This window comes from Eucyclogobius newberryi, unplaced genomic scaffold (assembly GCF_026437365.1).
Source record: "Eucyclogobius newberryi isolate DKJ021-1_F unplaced genomic scaffold, fEucNew1.0.hap1 SCAF_1, whole genome shotgun sequence".
In the NCBI taxonomy this organism is placed as follows: domain Eukaryota; kingdom Metazoa; phylum Chordata; class Actinopteri; order Gobiiformes; family Gobiidae; genus Eucyclogobius; species Eucyclogobius newberryi.
Window position 1 is genome coordinate 40,775,104 of NW_027315723.1, and position 19,665 is coordinate 40,794,768.

At 39.9% G+C, this 19,665-nt stretch overlaps 1 protein-coding gene across 3 annotated transcripts in view; it reads right to left on the reverse strand.

Moving 5' to 3' along the window:
• Window positions 1-19,665, reverse strand: part of LOC140361018 (pleckstrin homology domain-containing family G member 1-like) — a 52,795-nt gene that overhangs the window by 10,891 nt on the left and 22,239 nt on the right. For all 3 annotated transcript variants that reach the window (XM_072446605.1, XM_072446596.1, XM_072446587.1), the window contains exons 2-6: window positions 18,865-19,409; window positions 12,966-13,066; window positions 11,347-11,416; window positions 4,635-4,681; window positions 1,141-1,291 (exon numbers count right to left, since the gene is read on the reverse strand). In XM_072446605.1, coding sequence (XP_072302706.1) covers window positions 1,141-1,291; window positions 4,635-4,681; window positions 11,347-11,416; window positions 12,966-13,066; window positions 18,865-19,275 — 780 coding nt within the window. In that variant the 5' untranslated portion in view covers window positions 19,276-19,409. The remainder of the gene's footprint in view (window positions 1-1,140; window positions 1,292-4,634; window positions 4,682-11,346; window positions 11,417-12,965; window positions 13,067-18,864; window positions 19,410-19,665) is intronic.

Below are 19,665 nucleotides of genomic sequence, written 5' to 3' on the forward strand. Positions count from 1 at the left end.
AATTTATTGTTATGAATCTTTATTTAAAGTTCATGACCTATGGAGGCATTCACAAAAGCTTGTCATCAATATAAAAGATAGCAGTTAATAATAATAATAATAATAATAATAATAATAATAATAATAATAATAATAATAATAATAATAATAATAATAATAATAATAATAATAATAATAATAATAATAATAATAATAATAATAATAATAATAATAATAATAATAATAATAATAATAACTTTTATTTATATAGCGCTTTTCAGTGACCCAAAGACGCTGAACATAATAAAAAAAGGGGGGGTATTTACAGACAGGGGGGGGCAACACGTACAATACACATTAATATACAGATAAAATGAACAAGACAGAAGAAGTAGAGAGAAAAAGATGGGGATGTAACAGGGGGTAGAAGAGTAGGCAATGGGGTAGAGGAGGCTAGGGGTAGGGGAGGTCATAGGCTTGGGTGAAGAGGTATGTTTTGAGGCGGGATTTGAATGTTGTGAGTGAGGGAGAGTGGCGGACAGGTTGGGGGAGGGAGTTCCAGAGTCGGGGTGCTGTTCGGGAGAATGCTCTGTCGCCAAAAGTTGAGTCGGGATGTTGGTGCAGCCAGGGTGAGAGAGGAGGAGGATCGGAGAGCTCGGGTGGGGCGGTGGGGGATGAGGAGGTCAGACAGGTAGGGGGGGGCAAGGTGGTGAAGAGCTTTGAAGGTGAGGAGGAGTATTTTAAAGTTTATGCGCTGCTTGATGGGGAGCCAATGGAGAGAGCGGAGAACGGGAGTGATGTGATCACAGTTATCAGTGAGGATTAGACAACTTCAATTGATGTGTGCATGCATTAATGTAGCCTTTAATAATTGTTTGTTTCCATATTTCATAACTTTAATGAGTGGAGACAGCATTTCATTATGATGCATTTTTTATATTGACACCCGGAGGAGATTGGAGGTTGGTTTTCCATCATGCAACACTACCCGAAAACTTTTTTTTTCCCCACAGCTCAGAAGTACGGTAAGTACATGAAGTACTTACCGTACTTCATGTTTTTTTATTCAATTATATTTATTTTTGACGCCCAAAAACACAACAGCTGTTGCCTCGAGGTACATTTTGCTGCCGCGTTTGTGAGTTGTGGTGTGGTACGTACGTGCAGCAGCAGGTGGTACTTGAGGATGCGCTGCACTGGCTTGAGCAGGAAGGAGCCCAGGGGCAGGGAGTGGTGCAGACACTCTTGACGCTCGCGGAAGAACTTGGCCAAGGCTTTGTTCCTCATGCACTCTGTGAGCACCGCCACAGACCTGTGGAGACAACACACACAGGAATATGAGTCAAAACACGGCTAAACCAATCATGATCACAAAGCAGAGAACGCAGACTAGGCTAATCCCCCAGCAAGGGCACTACACTGTGGAGACAGTTCATGACAAGTTACGAAGACATAGAAGGATGCGCCAAATTTCAAATATTATGTGTACTACATCCTAATTATTAAGTTTTGCCGTCACACCAGTGCTAACAACAATTAATATACCAACAATAGCAGTAGCAGCGTTACTTCTTGGTTCGCAACTGATAAAAACACCTTAGTCAGACAGCACACAGCGGTCTCATTTTGACCCTAAGAGTTGCTTTCACAATATATGAAGAGTTAATTTGCAAACACAAATATCTCAGTCACAACATTTCTTTTAAATGCGTGATGCACTCTTTGACACATATTAATAAGTGTTCAGGAGATTAGCTCAAGATGAGATGGAATCATTTTTATTGCACTAATGTAATGATAAAGAGTACATTTATTCAGCGTCTGTGAGAGAAGTGTTTATAAAAAAGGGACAGTACCCAATTTTGTCTTGTCTTTCCCCATTAAAACAAACTGTTTAGGCCAGATGGATTTGGATTTAAATTTAGCAGTAAACAGGAAACATTAGGGTTTGAACCAAAACAGCGATCATAGATTAAACATTTTACAAAATCGCCGCTCTAATATTTTTATTGGGCTCCTCGGAAGTCATATTAAATAAATGTTTCCCCTGTAAACCCTATTAAGACTCAATTTTCTGGTGAGTGAACCGTTTCCCCCCTCTGCGCGTGTGTGCGTGGCGTGGAACAGACATCGACAGCCCCCCTTCTCCGTGCACGAGGGTCTTTACATGTGCGCGGCTGCAAGTCAGAATTCCTGTGTGCTCAGAACAAGCCTGACATTGTTGTGGAGGAAACCAGAGAGAGCCAGGACATCTGCGTAACTTGGTCTGGCCGACGTGTGTGCCCTTCAGTGGGGTCACCAGCTGTGGAGGGATGGGGGTATGCATGGTTCACTTTCCGATTCAAGACAATAGGCGTTTCAATGAGGGTCATCACAATCACAGTCCAAAATAGATTGCAAAGGGAAAGTCCAGATGAGGGTGGAAACATTTTTATTAGAAACAAGTTTGGACAAGCTTGCTGAACGTCCAATCCATCAGTGTGTTCCATCCATCTGTAATATAGTTTCCTCTGGTTCACTTTGGCCGCTCTAAACTGATACAGTCTGAAAGGGTCTTCATGGTCTTCATGGTCTTGGGGAAAGTGTACCGGGCGAGCCAAAGTGGACCTGGCTCGTTTTAGCTCCTTAGCTAAGGAGAAGCTACACACCACAACGAGGTCAATGGCCATATTTCCAGTCACGGTAACTTACAAGTCAGGAACGTTAGCAACAGCCGTTTCCTGTTTATTGACACGCAGTACTTCATGACCAAATTTTTTTTAAATGTGGTATATGAAAGTTAAATAAAGGCAGAAAAAGCTGACTGCTTTTTGTGAATTGCTCAGATTAGCCTCATGATTAAAATGTTTTTACAACAAAACATTAGTCAAAGTTCATGTATCAGACCCTTGCTTTGCAATGCGGACCCAGGTCCTTGGCATTCTGCCATCAAAATAGTTTCAGTGCTCAAATTGCCTTTGCTAATCAGGTTAAACAACTTTGAAATGTATAGGCTACTAAACAAAGACTACTAATACTATTATTGCTAGGGTTGAATGCAGCTAAAACTACAGCGTAAATAAAGATGCTGGTGGTCATCAGAGTGTACAATGTGATGATGTTACACTTAGATGAGGGACAAGAGACAGCTTTTCCTATTGATTACATGGGGTTTTCATAAGAAATAAGGTAAATTTGCAAAAGCCAATGTGGATCATTTATATTAGTGACCCTATATTAGACCCTAGCACTCTCTACATTACACAAAATCACAAATCAGCTTCTTAAATATTTATATTTTAGCAGCCTCTCATCTGTATTAAATTAAAATATATTGTATCTTGAATAGGCCTATTATGTCTATTCTCCATCGCAGTGACTCTCTGTGAAACTTTTTCAGTCGCGACCCCCAAAATAACAACCAATGGCATTCGCAACCCCCAAACATAAGTACGGCGACCCCCCCATGTTTGATTTTATTTTGAGGATATATGACTTTGGTAGGTCAACAAATAATAATCTATATTCACCACTGCATTTAAAAAGGGTTGTTTAAGATGAAATACATTCAAAATGTTTCCTTCATATAATCTGAGGACCCCTTTTGCGACCCCCAGTTTGAGAACCACTGCTCTAGCGCATTATTGGAGTATTTTTAGAGTCAAATTTCTCAGAATTTAGTGTGAATTAACTAGGGTTTGACAACAACTGTGCTTCCCAATTATCTCTCAATACACAGTCATTGTTTGTGATACACGTGCCACGTGTATCACAAGACCATGGTGTTGCCACAGGTGAAGGCGTGTGTTAGCATATCTCATTTAGCATCACTTAGCTATTTATGCTAGAACAATATGCACATCCACACAAAGGGCCCCATACAAACTGGCCCCGCAGGTGTGGGTCTGTAGCTAAATAAAGCATTAGCCATGTTAGCTCTAGGCCTACAGTATAATCCGCCCCTGTCAGCAGAGCTCTAACTCTGTCAAAGGAGAGAAGATAATAGAAAGTAAATGGAGCAGGGCGGTGTGCAAAAGCCTCTCAGGCAAAACTGAAGCTAGACACGATGACTCATCCCAGGAGTCCAAAAGGAAAGCTGCACAAGTGGGTCAATGTATACAACAGGTCAAAATGCCAATGAGTTTACATTTAAACAAAAAGGATAAACTCTTTGTAATTGCTACAAAATAAAAACGCTTATAAAACAATCTGTAAAAAGGATTTGTAAAAGTGTGCAGAGTATATGAAGTAAAATATTTACTTTAATTTAATATAATATTAATATTGACCACCTACATGTTAATTGAACTTTTTAAGTGGCTTAACTTAATATCTCAATGTGCTTTGAAGGTGCAGAATGAACTTTCCATTTCCATGGAATCATGCAGGTGCTACATCCAGAAAGTTACATGATGTTGCTTTAAGTTAACGCATACATTTACAACTAACCCTGACCCCCCCCCCCCCTCCAACTCCGACAGCGTCCTCTCCAAGGCTTGTCCAGGAGGAGCTGATGGACAATATAGTGAAATGAGCCGTTGCCATGGAAGTATGCAAAGCACAGGAGGGCAGAGGATCAGGTAACAGCAGAGGATGATGGGACAGTAGATGCAGGTTGTTTAGAGAAAGGAAAGGAGGACACTACATAAACAGGAGCGGGTGGGGAGTCGGCTCACCGCGGGTAGTTGGTGCAGTACTGGGTGTAGATGTGGAAGTCTTCGCTCTGGAAAAGACAAAAGAGAAGAATTTAGATGGAAGCAAACTAATACCAAAATCAGTCAAACATGAAGAAATCTCAGTTCAATGTTTTAGAAAGATTTCACAGAAAATATTTTATTGTAATTTTGTCAAATCTTTATACATATATGTATGTGTACTTTTACAGCAATGCTGTAAACATTTAAAAGCTGCAAAAACTCAAATGTGAACTTTTAGAACTTTAATAGGCAAGAATATAAATATAGTAATTACAGTGGCATTAGGGTGACAAACCTCCAGCCACCAGACACATAAATTAAATATAGCTTCACCTGAACTATGTTGTTATCTAAAACAATGCTTGTAATTCCATTTCCACATGGCCTAAAGTTTCATAAAAATACCACAGCACCCATTTTGGTGACATGCGCATCAACACTTTCTCCACAAGCAATTCACTCGATGTCATAACGATTTCCGTCATTTACATTCTATGGAGACTTAACGGTCATGAACTGGTCATGTTTAGATTAGTGCTACTTTTTACATATTCTGTGCAAACAAGTGAGCAAAACATAGTTATTTATTATCAAGTGTCGGGCAGTCTTTCATACATGTACGTCACCGTTGTACTAGAACTCTGTCTTTAATGGCCAACTGTGAGTACTAATGACTTGGTTCAGTCGAGTACGCGGAAATGTTTTTATGTCCAGCCCTGCTGGATTTGAGTAATGATCAGGTTAGATTTAATTGCTTTTGCAGCAGAATATTTTACTGGGTTTAAGACATTTCAAAACAGGTTGAAAGAAAATTTAGCACAGCTTTACATCCCATTGGCAAATATTTAGCTTGAAGTATTGAAAATGGATAGAAACACCTTTAAACAAGTCAAACAAGTCCATCAAATCAATATATTGTCTCAAAACTACTGAAACTATGCTGACTAAGTTATTTAAGCTAATTCAGATATGTCATTTCTTTAAAAAAACAAATCAAATTGATTCTAAGCAAGGAATATTATTTGAGAAAAAAACAAACGCTTTTCTTTTTTCTTTTACTTTCCTCAATTACTTACATTATTTTGAGAAACAGTTCAATGTTTGACTAGTCTATCCTCTGATATTGACTACTTGAATTTACAATGTGGAAGCTTACGTTGAAATAGTCTGTATACTTCCTTCTAATTGAAAGTGGCTGTAGGTGATGATTAGTCTGGTCCTCTTGAGTGTAACATACGGCTTATAATTTACCCCTCACACATTTCTCTGTCAACATCAAAACAGCAGACAGAGAGAGCTCTATCAAAGGGGGCTTAAGAGACTTCAAGGGGCCGTGTTAACAGAAAGTACACTGGAACTTTTGTTCATTCCAACCCTGTTCAATGTGCAAAAATATAGCTAATGGTTTTAAATTATGCATGCTTTGTCATTGGCTTTTACTGCTTCAAAAATGTCTTTCTCTTTACAACAGAACACAACAGTATTGAAGAAGACATGCCCTTTTTCAGGGACTTAGCATTGAACTGTAATATAGATGATCATTCTACATTTAGTAAGGGTTTAATCTATTACAGGAATATAGGACAGGTGTCATAAGATGGGGGACAAGACAAAACAGTTGCTGGATCCATAATTTCTGGATGGACCTTAATTTTAAAATATCAAGAGAAAGGTGAATCTACTCAGAACAGTGGGCAGAGAAAGGCAGGTGAAAGCACTCAAGCCTTGACGTGGAACAAATGTGGAATCAAGTAAAACAGAATTACAAGTAAGATAATGATGAGGGAACCGTTGTTACTGGGTTTCAGATGCATCATAACCTTCCGTTCTATAGGTCAATAATATTCAATACAGATGGGGAGGAACTGAAATAAATACTGTTAAAATGCAGATTTGTTGTAGTATGACAAGTTCTAGGGTTTAGTCACTAATATAAATGATCAGGTTAAAAATGTGTTAAGTTATCTTGATAATTTCATGGTACAATGTAATTAATATGTAAATCTGGCTCTTGCCCCCTCCATAGCCGTATGACATCATCACACTCTAAAATATGAAAACAACCAATAACTTGGTTAAAAGCTCATTAAAGTTGATTTTGTACAATATGTCTTCTTCAACCATTTAAGTTCCTGGGTGTTGAGCGTGAGCTGAAGAGTGAATTTGAATAATTGAGCCATTTATGGCAAAAGATGTTGAAAGTATGTCAACTAAACAGTTTCAGTTTCAGTTCTGACACGGCTCTGGCATGAGACGGGCTTAAATATCTCTTTGAAGGGAGGAGTTATCCACACTTAAAATTTTGGTAAGAAATCATTGTTATTTGTTATGTCCATTGAACTTGCCTAAAGTGTGAAACTTCACCCAAGACCAATGTTTTGTTGGTACTGGTAGTTACACAATAACAGTACCTGAAATTGAGTTTGTATTTATTCCTGTATTACAGTAATTGTCATCTTGAATGACAGATTTGTCTTGCTCATACATTTAGATTTTCTTGGCACCTTTAATACAAAACCTTTTTTTAAACAGTGTAAAGGTCAAGTTAGCTCTGTTACACAAAATTGTAAGGTCACATGGTTTTGTTTTGGCAACTGTGTGAGGGGAAGTAATTGCAAATTGATATTTGCTTGACAAAGTAAAGACTCAAAGTAAAGCAAGCTAAAAGTTCTAAACCACCAAAGATCTAGCCTACAAGGATTGTAAGAATGAATGTCAAACTGAACAAGTTAACATGTTCTTTTTATAAATAAGTACGCTAACGTAATACGCTAGTAATACAATGATTAATAAAGGACAATGTGGTAATTATTGTTTATTTGTCCTCTTACGTTGGTTCTGGATGCGACAAATGGAAAAGCACCACTCCTCAATGTTCCATTTCTTTATGCATGTCCACAAAAGTCTTAATCACAACACGACTTCTATAATAGGAGTCTAAATGAGCTCTGAAACAGCAGGGGGTCCCAGGAAGACCACCGCTTCTATCAGCAAACTGATCACACAAACAGGACATGGACTCATACATCTCCAGGAGCGCAGCACAGAGCCGTGTGTGCGGTTACAGAGATGATGGTGGGAAATAAACCGCTGTCTTCATTAGAATGTGAGGGGAACACACGGAGTCAGCATTGCCCCAGGTGCTTTGTGGAAAAGGGAGTAAATTGAAGAGCAGCGTTGACTTGTGTGTCTCCAGCAGTCTGCAGCCACAAACCTAAAACACAACCAGATGTGCCACCCTCCGTCCACTGTTGATGACACGCAGAGGCTAGTTCAACACGCAGATAGTTTGACTCGTGCAAGCATTTTTTTACATTTCCTCAAAATAGGTGGCAAATTTGTTATTTATAAAAAACACACACAATATTACGACAGCCTCTACTTATTATTACAAGGGTTACACTTGTGACTGAAGATGTAATTATTAGTAGTTCAAAATCACAAAAGTCTTGAAGTATTTACAAGAGATAGAAGGGGTATTATAAAATTACAAATGTCCAAAAGTAATAGTGTAGGAAGTAGTCAATAATAGTAGTAGAATTAATGATAATAATAGTAGTAGTAGTAGTAATAGAAGTAGGTAATAGTAGTAACAGTAGTAGGTAGTAATATTAGTTGGTAGTATAGTAGAAGTAATAGGTAGCAGGAGTAGTTAGTAGTAGTACCACTAAATAGTAAATGCCATAGGTTTTATTTAACATACTCTTTCTTTAATGATTGTTACAAAACTAAAAGTGCTTTGGAAATCTGAAAAGTTGGTCCCAATTGGAGAAACAAATCCTACCGAAGCCGGAAACCATAGCTTTATTATACATATAGTTCAAATGTGGCAAAAACAAAAGATCCTAGCTTTGTGTAAGCGGTTTGGGAAATGCTGAAAATGATAAGATAAGATAAGAGATAAGATAAGATATTCCTTTATTGTCCCACATGGGACAATAAAGGAAATTTTATTTATTGTCCTTTATTGTCCCACATGGGGAAATTTCATAAAAATAAAGATCCGGCCAAGTCTGGCCAATGAGGATGGATGGACTGTAAACACACAGACGCACTACCACTGAATGACATCACGAGGTTGAACCAAGTGTTTGAGCTTTGAAGTGGGCTATAGACTAAGGCTGTGTTCACACTTGCTGAGATTGGTGAACTCTGGAGAGGTTGTCCTTGACGTTGCCCAACAGGGTTCACTTCTACTTTGAGGGGGGTGAAATGAAGTGGACTCTAAGGTCGTTTTCACACGTGTCACTGCGCACTAGATTTAGTTTCTACACTTCTGGTCAGTTCACATGCACTGCTCCTCATTCTCCCCAAACCCTACATGAACCATTCATTATTCATTGTTGTGTGTTGCACCTTAATTCCAAAGCAAGTTCCTAGTTTGGGAATTCTGTTCTCTGACAATGGCAATAAACCTCTAACTGATTCTGATTCAGCCTTTAATGTTTTGCGTTTCATCTTTTGATTACATTTTACGGGAAAACTGTTCAGGAATTCGAGAATGGATCGGCCATAGTGACTCACAGGTACAATAAGAGGTGAAACTTGGAAGATTATGAGTGGGAAAAAACAACAACTACTGAAACCAATGTCCCTTAGTCAGTGAGCAGCAAGCCATAAACGCTTAGAGCCTTAGTCAACAGCTTGGATTGAGCTGAACAGAAGGAGAGACAGTTAGGCAATTATCAAATAAGATTTACAACTGGGCCGGTGCCTTCTTGCTTTGTGATTTGTGGCGCCTCAAACACAAAGAAAAGCATTAGCTGAAAGCATGAGTGTGTGTGCATAGTGAATAAGAGTTCATTGGCTTGGCAGGGTCTTGGCAACTGTGGCTAACCTAAAATAACACAAAGAAGCTAACGGCTAATGGTTAAGTATTGGGTTACGGCCGTTTTACCAGGAGCAAACCTGGGAAACAACAAAAGCAGGGGTTCAATGTCAAGAGGAAGTTGTTGAATGTAATGTCAAATTCCAGTAAATGTTGAACGCAGATTGCTTCAGGCATTAACAGTAAAATACAATATAACAGTAGTGTAGTGTTTTGAAAGGCTCAAAGCAAAGAGGACTCTCTGGTTAGGACTCATTTTCAAGTTATAAAATTCCCAACTTTGTACAGTTTATCGTTACTTGGCTGTTTTAAAGTAAAGCTGAAATATGGGCAAAATGAAGCAAACTCCCCCGTTATTGGAGCTGTGTTTATATTCATTCTGTAACTCTATTTTACTGAGCTAATGTAAATAATGAAATGTAATGTGTTGTAATTGTAATGCAATATGTACTTTTATTATTGTGATGTATTCAGACTGCAGATTAGGAAAAGTAGCAGTAACTAATCTGGGCAGATCATCTTTTCTCTTGAAGATTGAGGATTTTGTACATGGTCCCTGACAAATAAAGACTAGACTAAAAAAAAACTAAACTACTCTAGGTTTATCCCCGCCTCACCACGCAATAAATGTTTTTATTAAATGACACATGAGGTTAGCTTTTGTTTTTCTACGAGTTATTCACCGAGTTGCTCTAAAGCCAATCGATAGTGCAAAATTACACAGAAGTTGCCATCTGCAATCTTTGAATACATGTTAAAAACTGTAAAAAGTGCACATTTACATTTACCATCATTTAAAAAGAAATTGCTTTAAGAAAGAAACAAAGACTTAGTAAATACTTATGTTTTACAACACAATGCCACACTGATTGGTTTCAGTTTCACACAAACTCAAACTCAGCAGCTTTGTCCAAAACGATACTTCCCTGCCTCTGCACAACATGTCACCGCTCCATCCTCCCTGCTGTAAATAGAGCCGTCTGATTATGTCCCATGATAACGCCTGTTGTGCATTCCACCATTTCCTCCCCGAAAACCCCAGTCCCTCCGCCCTGACCGCCCTCGCACCCAGCACCGTGACAAAACAGTCTGACCGCGCACGACACCACCAGCGCTAAATTCGTCTGCTGTTGACTCACTCGGTTTTATAGCGGCTCCCCGTACACATTTGCATAATGAGTCCAAAACAACAAAACCCTGCACACCACAGTAGATTTATGAAAGAACACGGCCCAGCTGAGGAGGAGGAAGTGGTGCGTCCGATGGGGAGATTAGAAAAGCATTAAGAAGCCAAGGGAAGAAGTAAACATCCACGGGTCGATGTGGGCTCTGTGTCCAAAAAACCCCTCCCATTATAAACAGCTTTTGGTCATGTAATGTCCTGTTCAAAAGGAGATGGATAGAGATAGAGATAGAGATAGAGATAGAGATAGAGATAGAGATAGAGATAGAGATAGAGATAGAGATAGAGATAGAGATAGAGATAGAGATAGAGATAGAGATAGAGATAGAGATAGAGATAGAGATAGAGATAGAGATAGAGATAGAGATAGAGATAGAGAGATAAAATAGTGAAAATAATCAACCATCAATATTAAGTACAGTTTTGATTGAACACAGACATCGATCCAACCATCTTCACCAACCAAATACTTAATGGAAGAACATTTTAACGCTTCCATCTCTCCTTCTCGGCACCTTTAGGTTGCCCCGCTCCTGTATGATTTGCTCGTTGCATAACCTCCGTGACCGTGTGCATGCCTGCGTCCCTGAAGCAGCTGTGAGTGCGAACAGGCTCAGGCAGGCACGGCACAAGGTCACATTTAACACAGAGAGAAACAACCGAGGTCGGGCATGTTTTACCTTGGACACAAAACACTCGGCGATGGCCACAGGGTCCGTGTTGCACCTCTCCAGCTCCTCAAGGAGATTTCTGAAAAAGATAATACATGATGAATATTAAGGTAATAGAAAATGGCATTAAAGTGGCTGATGAAGAACTTTGATGAATTGTTTTGAGACCCAACAAAAGCTAAAAATGCAGAAGTTTTGGACAAAAAGGAAAAAAAAACAACAACAAAAACAGGCTGATGGTGAAATCAATCTACAAATGAAACTATACTACTCTAAGATTATTTTTAAGATAAGGAATATGTATTTTGGACCTTGTCGCTGTGTTAAATGAAAAAGTTCAACATTAGTGGATTTTTCTTTTGAATATAATGAAAAACGCAGATTGAAAGTCATACATATTGTTTTAGGCAATAATGAATACATTAACTGTAGAATACAGTTAGTTGGCATCTTGAAAATCTTTAATTCTAAGACTCTCTGCCCTTTTCATCTGACTAATCTTCCAGTCTGTTATATCTAAGCTTCTATCATTTCTGAGTCATCCACATTAAGTCCACTGATAATGCACATACTTCCTTGTATTGAAACAGCACACGTCAGACTCTTGCAGTTAAACACTTAGGCGTAAATTTACTGTTAAATAACTGTCTCATGAGGTCACTTGAACAGCTCTAAACTGCTTTTCTCCTTCCTTTTTACTGGCCGACAGTCTGTTGCTCACAAATGAATAGGTGCGGCCAGGGAAATGTGCTGTTTGAGTTAGGACCACCAGTGGTGTGTTTGACCGACCTCGAGTGAGTAGAGCCAGTGGACACCAGTGTGGAGATGATTACAGCTCCACCTGACCATTATAAACCTTTCCCAGAAGTCCACAGGTGCACACCAGCAGCAGCCTGTTGTTTTTTTTTTTACAATCCCAGACGGACATGGTTTATTGGTTATGAAAAACACAGGGTTGTTTCAGGACTGAATGGTGTTTTAAGTAAATGCAAGCCTATGTCATACACTATGGATGGATGGACCAAATTTGTAAAATGTTTATACTACATCATCAATTATGTAGATGTAATACATTAGTTTGGCCCCAACTCTAAATATATGCTTGAATTTTAAATAATTGTTGCTAATCAAGTTTTGTAGGCTACTCCACCCGTAATCACCCACTGATCAATCGCTTCCTCCGGCAAGCCTAAAAGGCAGCCTCGTCAAGAGAGCTTCAGCTGTATCGCCCATGGGTGCTCTTGGCGATGTTGGCAGGTGGTGCCCTGGGGCGGAGGACATACGACATAGAAAGTTCCCATGTAACTGTAGTTCTAAGAGTATGTGCACTGACCTCTGCCTGCATGTCCAGCAGGCTTAAGCTCCAGAGAGTGGGCTAGAGGCTCGCAGGGTCCCATTGTACCCTTTTATGATTGGGGCAGTACAATTATTTTTTCCCTCAGGCGATACCTCAGGTGATGGTCAACAGCGGCGCACGGAGGGTAAATGTGCTTACTCATTAAACTATAGTTCTATTTAGGCAAATGACAAAGATACTCAAACCAAATATATAGGGACATTGTTGCTAGAACAATTGATCAACATAAATATGGAAAATAAAGGTGGAGTGAGAGGTGTTAAACACTGACCTGTTGAAGAGGTAGATGTCCTGGATGTTCCCAAACAGAGAGCCTTTGTCCTCGGGGCTCAGGGCAGACACAGACTGCTCACTGATGCTCTCCAGGTAGTCCTAAAGACGCAGAAGAACTACATTATTACATCTGTATTTTTTGAGAGGTATTCAGACCCATTGCCCTTACGTTTCATCTACCAGTCTACATACAGTATACCCACTGACACCAGCCATTACCACCCAACACAGAGTCATATACAGAGAGAAATCAAACAGATTATTTTGTATTTTTATTTTAAGTATTAGTCGTTCAAAACAATAACAATTTACAATTAAAACATCTTGATTGGATTGTTATCAGAATAAAATACCATATCATCATCCACCCCTAAACACACGGTCAATTACATACTACAATTAGGCTAATTTCTACTGTCATTCGTACAATTGACTTCACAACTAAGAGCCATCTGTATAGTGTTATCACCTGGTTAGTTTTTATGGTCCTCCAGAGCTTCTATAAACAGCATGATACAGTTAGCACACATCCGTTTGAATGTGTGTGCAACCATAGCTTTGGCTGTAAACGTTGTAATGTCTGGCTATCTGTATACAAGACAGAGCAGACTCTCACTGTGGTCTAGCAAGCACAACAGAATATGGTTCATTAAGATCCAAAAACAGAAAATAAAAGCTGGATCTTCCCCCAAGTTGGTTGACTAATGCCAGTCTACCGCAGTGGCTTGTGTTCCGTAATGCCCCAATTACCCCATTATTACAGCCACATGGAGCAGAGCCAGAAACGCAGTGCTAAAGTGTACAGGCGTTAGATTGCGTCATTCAGACTTTTGGGTTCAGGTTGGACGTACCAAGCTGGAGGATTTGTAGATGCGCAATTTTAAGTTGATGGAGGAAATAATGGGACAACAACAACTTTTCCGGTTGGTCCGCCACCTGCTTGTTTTGATGGAGATGTTATGTTCCATAGAACGGCATCAAACTTGTCTATCTCCATGGAGACAAGCAGGCAGCACTGTCAAGCCAAGCTACAGGTCAGATCTGTGGTGAGGCCGCTCCACTTACAGTGAGGATTACACTTTCCAAAGGTCATTTTGAGCAATAAAAAAAAAGAACATTCTCAATTAAGACAAACAGAAACTCAAGAAAAGTTACATAGCGCACCTTTAAATAAACTGTACAATTTTTCCCCTTTGTGTATTGTATTTTGCACTGACAAATGTGTTATATATATTGAATGACCCTATAACAGATGAAAAATCCGACAAATACAACTTTATGAATGAAACCCGGCTGGTATTAGCTTTGGACAAATATTTAGCGTAGGGCATAAAGGAAGTAGAGCTGAGTCACGTTGACAGATAAGATGGCGCTAACACAAAAGGTCGAGCTCGGGGTCATATTGAGATTTCGGCACCAATTGGACAAGCTGGTTAGTAAGGTGATGCTCCATTAGCCACAGGGTCGCACATTTGACCCGCCCTCGGCCCAAGTCACTCAGCAGCTCGAGCCGAGCCGAACAAAGAGTAGCATTAAGCAACTCACGCTAACCTCCTCCAATCTGAACTCAAGAAGGCACAACATGTAAGGACTTGATGCATGCTCACGTTAACCATTAGCGGAGCGACATTTTCCAACATTAAAGTGGAAGGAAGTCTAGACAATGCACAGGCAAACACATTAGCTCACACTTTAGCACAGTCCGAACAAATTTAAATGTATATTTATTTTACTTAAATATGTAGACACCATTGCCTTGGCATTTATTATGTTTTTTTTTTATATTTTGGAGTTGAATGAAAAATCTATTTTAAATCAAGCAGGTGTCTTTCGCTGCATTTGAAGACTTTTTTGAACAAAATACATATTAAGAAAGTAATTTTAAGTGATGCAAAAGAGAACACAAAGATTGCATAATATTAGGCACTTTTAAAAAGGTCCCATAACATGCAAAATCGACTTTCAGAGCTTTTAACCTTCTTGCATTGCTATTTGTGCTTCATATATGTACCCAGAGTGTTTTTTTGATTGATTCCCGCAGTTTTTAGCTATATTACAGACTATCTCCTTTCCGCGAATCTCCGAACTGACGGGGGGTGGGTGCAAGACCGCGTCATAAGGGCAAGCACGCGTCACCATCCCCCCACCCCCAGTGATATTTTTAACTATTATGTTAAGGGTGTTGCACAACCCTTATCAATTATACGCTTAGGATAGACTACGAAACGTGAAAAAAAAGCATGTTATGGCACCTTTAAAGTTAAGTTACATTTATATAGGTTTTTAGCAAGGGTTTAATGGATAAAAGACAGATGTTTTGTATTAATAATGGTACGTAATTTTAGTTTCTTATTTTTTATAACCATTTCTACTTCTGATTCTGGGTTCGCTCAAAGTTGATTCAGCAGATGTCCTGCTCTCTCAAAAAGACAGAACTCTTTGTGCAGCAGGATTGAAAATGGACAGGAGGACCCTTTGTTGCACCATGAGAAGTGATTGTCTACAGTCATGGATCACACCGAGTTCTAACTAATCAAGTATGGTGACCATTTCCCCCCTGTCAGAACGAATAACTTTAGTCATAAAGTTAAGGCATAAATTAAGTATTTTCCCAGTAGGTTTGCTTATTGGAAACAGAAGTCATAGAAATACATTTGCATTTTCAGGGCACTTGAAGCAAGCACCTTCATGTCCCAAACTCCATTTGAACCTAAGGGTGGTCTAGACTCTGCAGCAGACACTTGGCAGGTTTATTAGTTGCAGTTGCTCTGCCCAGTGTTTTTCTAACCTGCTTTGAGCACAGCTATCTTGACAGTTAAATCCCTCTTCCGTTCTTCCTCCTCCATGGCATTTCTTCACCTCTGTCCCGGTGAGAGGAGGGGGAGTGGTGGGTGGGACATTCATCAGAGCGACAGGCCAAAAACACCAAAGCCTAACCTCACTGGAGCAGTTATCCCGTCTGCTGGGACTGTGGCCTTCCTGTTATTCAGAGGCCAATACGGGCCAAAAACATGAGCACATTTAAGGTTTGGGTCAAATCTAGAGTAGAACTAATATATAAAGAAGACCTAAAATATGCTTAAATTACATTGTTTAGGTGCACTATGTAACATTTGTGGTGGTGGGTCCAAGGAGATTGTTTTGCTTGGAATGTTCCACAGTACAGCATCCAATGTATATCTCCATGGAGACAAATGGGTTACGCCACCAGCACAAGTCACAGGTCACATCTGTGAAAAGGATGTTTTTAAACTTGTATGGCTTCATCTGATTAGGCAGTGTGAAATGGGATTGAGAGTAGGGAGGACATTAGGCAAAATGGCAGAACCAGGAATCGATGTCACAACGCTGAGGCATGCACAGAACTGGCATACGTGCTGCATCTTAGACCACTCGGCCATCGGGCAGCACAGAATGCATGTTTTTCAATGTTTTTCTTTTTCCCTTTCTACAAACTTTATCTGAACATTACAAAAAGCCCCAAGCTTTGCAAAGTTGTGATGGAGTTTGTTGAGGTAACGACGCAGAGCACTGGTCTTCTTTGGCCTCAGGTCCAGGGGTTTGTACTTTTTCCCCTTGTAGAACGTCCTCAGATTCTCCTTCTGTGTCAAGTCAATTACAATCAAGACTCTGGCAATGTATTTGCAGAAAACACAGATCTTTGAGAGCCTGGACACGGCTCCTATAGTTACTGTGGCCACACGGAGGACATTTTTCAGATCATCCAGTTGTTTGAGCAGCTCCTCCTTTTTCTTGCCCCGCAAATCTCTAGCCTTTAACTCGGCCATGTTTGTGTCGCTGCTCTTGTGGAAATTCATTGTATGTTCTTATCAATAAAAACCTGTGTATGTTATTAAATGTACTGTAGAGCATTCCAGGATCTACATGAAAAGTTACATAGTGCACCATTAACGTTGTTAAATTTACATTTTTAGCAATCATCAGTCTAAAACTAACAATTAACCAACAACATGTTTAAGACACAGGGATTTAAATGTGGTGTATGTGTTTTAAATGTAATACTCACTTCAGTGCACGTGACACAAACCGAAGAGAGGACGGTGTAACATTTCAGAATGTGTTGAACAGAAAAACATTGGAGCTCAACTTGCAATTTAGATCATTTGATGGCAGGTTGAGATGGAATTTAGATGAATGTCACTTGATTTTGAAATGACTGTTGACTAATGCTGGTAGACAAATCACTGGAGGTGTAATAAAGAATAGTGACTTAGAAAAATTATCTCTTAGAATTCCAGTTAATATTTTTAAAACACATCATAGAACAAGAACATTTACTGTAATAAAAACTGCAAGATTAGCATGTTTTATTACATTAAAAGTCTCAATAATTGATGATTACACAATTTGAATAGTAATTCCTATTCTTTCTAATGCGGCCAGTTGGATTTTACAAGCTTGCATAGTATTTTGATGGTTTTATATCTGATGAGAGCAAGATTAAAAATGAACAAAACCATAAATAAAATTACTATCATGACATTTAGGGAAAGATTTCACATGCAATTGGAACAGATCTGCAGTATGGCATGAATCACATCTGTTCACAATAGGAAAAAGGGAAAGCAGCGGTCCCACAGAAAGACAAACACTCATAAACAGACAGCTTTAATTCCGACCAGTATTAAATCTGTTCCCATCAAAAGAGAATGCAATGTGTGTCAGAAAAGTTCAAAGCTTGTGGAGGGAGTGCACGGGGCGGTGGAGTTTGGTTTTGTGCTGCTAGCTACAAACTGTCCTCCAGAGTCGGCATGTAACGTGAGCGCACCACGCCCGCGAGCTAAAGCAGGTGACTTTATTGTCAAGAAGAATCAGAGCCAAACGTGTGAGAGAGTCGAGTTCATCTAACAAATGTGGTCGGAATCTAAAAAAGTCCATGTTTACTCATTAAAACAATGTCTTTTTCTTCATTCATGCATGTTTGCAGGAGCTCATCTGCGTTTTTAAAGAGCATACATTGCGTCAGCAGACATTGAAATGGCCTTTACTACAATGCATTTTCAGCAAATAACCAACTATAATGCAAGCAGCAGCTGTTGAAGCCTCATTTAAACTACCACTACTGTTGCCAGATGATGGTGCAGCCCCTGTTATCAGGTTTGGCATTTTTCTTTTCTTTCCATGTAAATTATTTAAAGTTATAATAAGTAAAAAAGCATATACAAATGCTTCAGTGCCAACTTAGTTTGATTTGATGCACTCTGTTGGCAAAAGTGGAAAGAGAAGCAAGTTTCATCAGAAAATTTGCACCATGGCGATTGTCAACATAGCACTAAAAGATGAGTAAAGAAGAGTGCTTTGTTGTGAAAATAATCTTGGCCTTGATTAACTCTTTAAAACGTAATCTTTAAGTAAGATTTGTGTGCTGTTTGCACAGCATGAATGTAAATATATTTCGAACTTGGACTAGTTCACAGAATAAGAATCTATGTAAAATAGGTAACTTTGATGATAATGAGAGATTAAATCAGAGTTCCATTGGTTCTGCTCCGATTTTGAAATACATAATTCTCACGGACTTTGGTTAGTTTTGCAACTTCAGCGCTTGCGTGAAAGTATCTGGGCATGAGCAATTGAAACCGAGTGTTGTTTTCAGCTAAAAAAAAACACAGGAATGAAACAAATATTATGCCTGGTATGATTTTAGGCAAGAACAAGATGAAAGATGACATAAAGTGGATGTCCTTGGAAAACATATGTATAAATTCCATGTCGTAGGTCATAAAAACCTCTTGCTCATCATGCGTTTCGACCTCGTCCTACTTCTTTTATAAACCTTCCAAACCATGCTCCATCTTTGATCTCTCTCACAGCTCCCATTTCCCATTCCCTACCACCGCCTGCTTTCAATTACTTTCTTACATTGCGTCTCTTACCTCGACAATACTCTGCAGATCGCGCACATACGTCCTCTCCGTGTCCAAAATCTCCTGCACCACCCTGTCCACATACGTCTTCTGCCCCTGTCCCCCCGTCCCGTTCATGGACACCTCTTTCAGCTCTGTTGTTGTTGTTGTTGTTGTTGTTGTTGTTGTTGTTGTTGTTGTTGGTGTCTGGGTGTTACTTTGTCTCCCTTGCCCAATTTTGGACTCCCCATCACTCCCCTCTTCCAGCTGCCTGGCCGGGACCAGCTCCAGCCTTATCGCCCCAGAATCCCGATCGGACATTGGGGCGGAGACGAGGGTGGAGCGGCTTCCCAGCGAGCAGTGGCTGTCCCGGGAGGAGGCGGAGGAGGAGGTGGAGGTGTAGCTGATGGGGCGGTCGGCGGCGTCCAAAGCGGAGTCCATGCTGTGGGAGGAGCTGTAGCGGGAGGGGGTGTGGCGGTAGGCGGGGCTACGCAGGCACCGCGAGCTCAGGTCCGACACGGCGTCCGGCACTTCAGGCAGAGGAGGCAGCGCATCGGGGAGGTAGGTGTAGTCGTCTGAGGAAGAGAGGAGCAGAAAGTATGAGTACATGTAAAACCCAACACCACATTTGAGATACAAGGTGTACTATAGAATGTGCTCATCTCCATGGAGATGTTACCACTTTACTTGGAATGGAATTTGCTTTTGCATTTGTCCATAAATGTCCATAAATAAAAACATAAAACACCGATGCGTCTGTGTGTATGCGTCTGTGTGTATGCGTCTGTGTGTATGCGTCTGTGTGTATGCGTCTGTGTGTATGCGTCTGTG